The 6,922-nt window shown below is 33.2% G+C and overlaps 1 protein-coding gene across 1 annotated transcript; it reads left to right on the forward strand.

The window, feature by feature from the left end:
* Positions 1-269: 269 nt before the first annotated feature.
* On the forward strand, positions 270-2,125 carry LOC132167670 (uncharacterized). Its single transcript, XM_088512578.1, has 3 exons — positions 270-741; positions 1,291-1,787; positions 1,932-2,125. Exons 1-3 carry the CDS (start codon positions 270-272, stop codon positions 2,061-2,063), a joined length of 1,101 nt encoding a protein of 366 aa, XP_088368704.1. The 3' UTR covers positions 2,064-2,125.
* Positions 2,126-6,922: the final 4,797 nt, after the last annotated feature.

Raw genomic sequence — 6,922 nt, forward strand, 5'->3', positions numbered from 1 at the left:
ATTTGATGGCCCATCATCTTTGGGAAATAATTGAAGCAACAACCCAACCTCCAAGGCAAGAAGATGATGAAGCTGCTTTTAAGGATTGGAGTAAGAAGAATTCCATGGCCTTACATATAATCCAAATTTCATGTGGACCGGACTCATTTTCTGAGATTATTGGGATTGGTTCCACAAAAGTCGCTTGGGATAGGTTGGCAAAAAGGTTTCTTCATGTTCTAGAGAAACATAATTATGTGGATTGGAGTGTTCGGGTAAAAACCTATTTGATGGCCCATCACCTGTGGGAAATAATTGAAGCAACCACCCAACCTCCAAAGCAAGATGATGATGCTGCTTTTAAGGCTTGGAGTAAGAAGAATTCCATGGCCTTACATATAATCCAAATTTCATGTGGACCGGACTCATTTTCTGAGATTATTGGGATTGGTTCCGCAAAAGTCGCTTGGGATAGGTTGGCAAAATGGTTTCTTCATGTTCTTGAGAAACATAATTATGTAGATTGGAGTGTTCGGGTAAGAACCTATTTGATGGCCCATCATCTTTGGGAAATAATTGAAGCAACCTCCCACCCTCCAAAGCAAGAAGATGATGAAGCTGTTTTTAAGGCTTGGAGTAAGAAGAATTCCATGGCCTTACATGTAATCCAAATTTCATGTGGACCAGACTCATTGTCTGAGATTATTGGGATTAGTTCAGCAGAAGTCGCTTGGGATACATTGGGAAAAAAGTTCAACTCAGGTCTCTATCTCTCTCTTTTTCTCTCATCGGTGCATATATATGCTAAAACATTCTTAATGTATAATAAGATTAAGAGAAAAATCAAAAATATTTTTTATTTTTGGAAAATCAGTAGTTCAATGGATTCTAATTGGTTTTATTGCAGGGTATAGTAAACTATCTAGCCAAAAATTAGTCAGCTTACATGATTTTTTCAATTCTACCATCAATTTAGTTTGATATGATAACTACGTAAAAAATCCAATAGTTTGTTGATGGTGCACAATATATATGTATACACAAACACACACAAAGTGGAAGATTTTTTCCTTCCAAGTTTCTGATATTATAAAGAAGTTTTAGGCAGGTATCTCACTTGTCTTGACTTGGCATGCTTCTTATTGGTGCTAATTCTAATGACCTTTACATGTTAAGTTAATATTGAAATTTAAAATGGAAAGAAAAGAACATCCGATTGTCATTGTTGTCATATTGATGTCAGAATGCGTTCATTTCACTGTCATTCCTTGGAAACGAAAGAAAAAAATAAATAAAAAAAAAACTTTGCAGGCGTCGACTATGTTCAGTATGAGGCCTTAAAGAAGGCTATGGAAAGTGGTGATTGGAACACTGCAGAGGAGTTCCTTAAGCGCCAACCGGATGCAGCGGCTGCAAAAATCACAGATTATGGCGAGACAGCTCTTGACTTAGCTGTTGAGGCTGGGCATGAGGATATAGTGGAGAAGTTAGTGGATTTAATGTCCGAGGAAGACTTGGCAATACAAGATATCTTTGGTAACACAGCTCTGGTTCAAATAATTAATTCTGGAAACTACAGGATGGCTGCATGCATGGTTAGAAAGAACAACAACTTGCTCCGCATTAAAGATTCGAATCAAGATATTCCAGTTAGTAAGGCTCTTTTCCATGGGGAAACAGAATTGGCTAGATATTTCTATTCTCTAACCCCGCTGGAACATCTAACGCCAGAAAGTGGCTTCCACGGCGCTACACTTTGTTACCGAGCTATATATAACCGAAGTTTAGGTAAGAATGAACTTCTTCGGGTAAGTCTAATAATCCATGCATGGTTCGGTATTTCTATGATTTGAAATTTTCGCAATATATATAATTAATTCCCTTTTCGTTCAATGTTTTCTCTACGCTGCTGGCACAACACAACAGATATTGCTTTGGATTTAATTGAACAGTGTCCACGTTTGGCTCTTGCTCTTGAGAGAGATGGTTCGTCCCCTTTGTATGCTCTGGCCGATATGCCAAATGCATTCCGGAGTGGAGATGGGCTCGTGTTTTGGAAACGATGGATCTACAGCTACTGTTAGTACCAATCTCTTTTTCTCTTATTGCTTCTCATTAAATTTCTTTCTGGTTTTATGCACACGGCTTGCTAGCTAGGTTGGATATAATTTCTATAAAGATTATATATAACATCATCCAATAATGTTTTCCTAAATCAGATCTTCTTCAATTCTTTTTCTTTCCAAGTGAAGGAGTAAGCTCCCTAATACTTTAGCAAGTGATTCCCATCAATTGAAATATGAACATACATTCCTAAAAAAAAACAAATATCTGCATAAATAAATTTAACTCTGAACTATAAGTTCATACATTCTAATAATAATTTCATATTTTTATACACACAAAAGAAAGTGATACCAAATGTAACACAACAATTATAACAATATAATTATTTGTTATTATTACTCTTAACCTTTCAAGTAAAGATTAAAAAAAATAATGTCTATTTAAAAAAATAGACATTATCTAATTATTTTAACATAATCTTGAAAGAATAAACAAATGAAAAAATTGTTCGTTTCGCATAAGTAATATATATGTGGCCAAGTAATTTTCAATTTTTTTTTCCATACACTTAATAGCGTAACCAAACCCATGTTTTAAATGAAGAAATCTTGGCATATTGTATGGAAATGTCAAGGCAAAAAATACAATGCGATGCCCACTCACAACTATTTAATTCCTTCTTCTCGTTTTTTTTTTCCTTCCTATTTTTAGATGAAATATCCCTAGTATTTTCAGTACATATTTGATATTTGAACAACCTTAATAATAATATAATATAAAATAGAAATAAATGACTTAATCCATAGATATTTAGAGAATGCAAATAAAATTATAAAATCCATCGAGTAATCGAGTAAACTAAAAATTAAAGGGAAAACTATACTTAAGCCATCTGAACTAACAAGCAATTGGTATTAAAAAATTGTAATGTGGAGTTTTAATTTATCACCCCTTTTAGTTACCCCCATTAGAAATTTTTGTTAAATCCTAAATGAGGAGAAAATTGACAAAACTACCTGTCAAGAAATAAAATATTAAGCAAAAAAAAAAAAAAAAATTACTCCTTTCCAGAATTTTTTATTTTAGTTTTTTTAAAACAAAACTTTAAGGGCATAGTTGTATTTTTATAGATTTTATGGGGTATAATGGACATTATACATGTTAAATGTGTAAGTTAATGTAAAAAGTTTAATGGTAGAGGTTAACTAAAAGGGCTAATACATTAAAACCACACATCGCAACTTTTTAAGTTTTGAAAAAACGTAGCAAATTATTTGGTAATCTCTATTGGGGAGGAAGGTTAAGTGTACTTTCCCCAAAGGTAAGTTTGATCACTTATTCTTTCACTTCCCCTTGAGGGTGCTGAGGGACATTTTTTATTTTTTTATTTTTTTATTTTTTTATTTTTTTTTATTTTTTTCTTATAGCCCATGGGGCGTGCTCCTTTCTATATTGGAGGAGGCCAACTAAGGTTGGACCACAATTTTGGTATGAAATGTTAACAAAAGAGGGCCACAAGATCTCCACCAATGGCCCTATCATATTTTGTCATAGAAGGCCCACAACCCAGCCAGTATATTATCATGAGGGCCCAAGACGGAATTGATATTCTATCATGGAGGGTCGGTCACCCAACCTATATAGAGAACCGATAACCCAGCCAACAATCTATTATGGAGAGTCAGTTAGCCAGCCTATATGCAGGGTTGATCATCCGACTATCCTTTTATTATGGAGGGTCGGTCACCCTATAATGCCTCAAAAATTAATTAACTATGGTAAGTAACTTAAAGTGTTACTTGTAGTGTTCAAAATGTAATTAACTTGTAATTAACTCGAAGTAGTACATTTAACAATATTAATTAGAGTAAAAATATAGTGGAATACAGAAAGAAAATATTGATATGAATTGTAATATCGCAATAAGGGGTAGGTATCGGTTCGGTTTGGCCCTTTTTGTTTCGGTTAATCGAAATTGTCAGTTAAATCAATTAATTTACCAATTACATCTCGATAATGATTTATTTCGAAAATTTCGGTTAAACAAATATTTCGGTTAAAATTGTTCGGTTAATCGGTTAACTGTGGGCATTTTTATTGGGTCAAAAATTGATTGTTTTGGAGGCCCAAATTATTTTTGGGGCTAAAATGGCTTATTGAACCAAACAAATTTTAAATGGGCTCATTAATTAACACAGTAAGATTTTACCATACATATGTTCTACTAATAAATTGGTGATAGAATCCACCAACTAATATGTTCTACTAAAAACACCTAACTAATGCTCTTGAAATCTTCATTCTACTAGAGTATTTATTATTGGTTAATTTGTTTAACTAACAAAAAAATATTTATACCGATTAACCGAACCGAATCGAAGTCTGTACGAAAATCCTTAACCGATTACCAACCAACTTCTGGTGGTAGGCGGTTAATATCAGTTCGGTCACAGTCGGTAGGCAGTAAACGGTTAATGTGTCCACGTCTAATCGCAATGGTATGTCTTACTCAAAATATAACCTAAGTGAAAATATAAAACTAGACTCCAAAAAACTCCTAGAAGGTGGTTGAATAGGTGTTGACAGTACAATACATAATTTAAAAATTATCAATCATAACCAACACTCAATTATGCATCACAACAGAGAATACAAATTCTTCAACAGCGAAATAAAGAAAAAAAAAAATATATATATATATATATATATATATATATATATATATCAATCACCACACAATCAATACAAGGATTTTGGTGACGAAGTTGAAACCTTTTGAAAAACTCTTCAAAAGTCAAACCACTCTGAGGTAGCCAAAACGAGGAAATCAATCCACTATAGAAAAATTAGAAATTACAAGTTGTTCACACTTTTAAAACCTTTGTACGTAGTTTACACACCCTTGTATTAGACAAGTGACATGCTTGCTCAGGATCACAGTAGTTTTCCTAGAACATTTGGACAATTCTTCTATTTGAACTCCTTTACAAGAATGCCAATAGGCTTCTATTGTTGTTGATGAAAGGTGATTTACAATAAAGACTATAAGAGAGGAGCAATTGACAGCACAAAAATCTAAACTTTCTCTCTTAGCACATGGTAGAAAAAACAACTTTTTTTTTTCTTTGGCAATAATGCTTCGAATCCCTACAAAATATGTGCTCTAAAAGCCCGTAAATAGACTTGAGAAAGTACACCTAAAACCAGAAAGTCGGTGGTCCAATAATCCTAGAGCAACTTCCAACAATTCAGCTTTTTAGTCTTTTGTTTACAGATCATTTTGACCCCCTGAACGTTCGAATTGGAAACTTTTCATGAAATACAAAATTGTCTCAATTTGAATTAGCTTTTCAACTTCACCAAGTTTAACTTCATCAAATCTCAGAATCAAAGCTATGAATGTTTTACTCCAGCTGGGTCAATGTTAGAAGTCTTTTGTTAAAACAAAACTTGGAATAGAACTTAGGATGAAGCTCTTTGGAAGTCTTCCGATCGACACTTCGAACAGCCAATAGAACGGAACATTATTTCAGTTTTCATTCTTCATTCGTTTGTTGACCCGTTCGAGCTGACGATGTCTACATTCGAACTAAGCATTGAATTCAGTTTAGAATAGAATAGAAACGAAACCATGCTGATGAGAAATTCAATATATAATATTAATAAATATTAGCGGTCATAATTGTCCTTTGTATCGCCTATTTGTACCTTGAAACCTCTATTTGTGAGGTTTCTGTGTCCCTGTAGAACCTTTGGTACAACACCAACACTAAAAAAAATCCATGTTTTGCATCATTCTGTAAATGATGTTAAAAATTACAAAAACAACCAATGGTTCTTTTCTTGTCATTTTTCATCTACTGTGAAACCCAAGGTCGAGAACCAAAAATTCTCGTTGTGAAGGAAATCAATGAGAAATATAACAAATACTCATTGTTTCATACTAAAATGATGTACAAATGTATACTGTAATTCTCATCATTTATGAGGAAAATGACGAGAATTTTGACCTATAAATTAATGTCATTTATAAAAATTGATTTTAACTTATTTTATTAATAAAAAAAAAAGGAATAAGTAATCAAAGCAAATATAACATCACACAAGTCTAACAAAACTCCAACTACTTTCATATAAACTAGTTTCAATAAATGTACTCAATACAATATAAAAACATAATCATTCTTAGAAATACACGAATACACAGAGAAATAAAACATAACATAATGCGTGTCCAAACATTTAATCAATACATGCAATCATGCATATCATTCTAAATATCAAGAAGATCATTCAATGAAGCAGCCAAAGTATGTCCAAGTAACCCTTCAACAGCCATCGTTGAAGGGATTGATACCACTCATCGTTATCAATAAAGCATCCCCGATCCCCATTTAGCTTGTAATCTACTCAGATGAAAAGTTAAGGCACTGTTGGACGCATGGAAAGTAAGGCAACAAAACACAATCATGTTTTCATATAAAAGTGAAAACACAGTATGTATTCAAAAGGTGATCCCATCATGAACAACTTAGAAAAGTTAATGTGTTGAGGATGCTCGGCTATTAGCTTGAAAACATTGTCACACACATATTTGCAGGATACCAAACCAAATGAAACAATTGGCCAAACAAAACTTGTAGCATTCAAAATACGGGTGTGCTACAAAATCCCTTCATGACCAAATTGCAACATTCAAAATATCCATGTCAAGTATTTTCTAATCTAAACCAAGCCCAACCCCCGAATCATTCTCTTGTAGCCTAAAAATCAACCTTAATCTTAAACACAGCTCATAACTTAAATGAAAGGTTAGAAACTTCTATGTGTTCAAGTGTGTTACAAAACTAAGCAATCAGATTTCGAAATAAAATCC

Source organism: Corylus avellana, chromosome 2 (assembly GCF_965113065.1).
Source record: "Corylus avellana chromosome 2, dhCorAvel1.hap1.2, whole genome shotgun sequence".
Classification (NCBI taxonomy): Eukaryota; Viridiplantae; Streptophyta; class Magnoliopsida; order Fagales; family Betulaceae; genus Corylus; species Corylus avellana.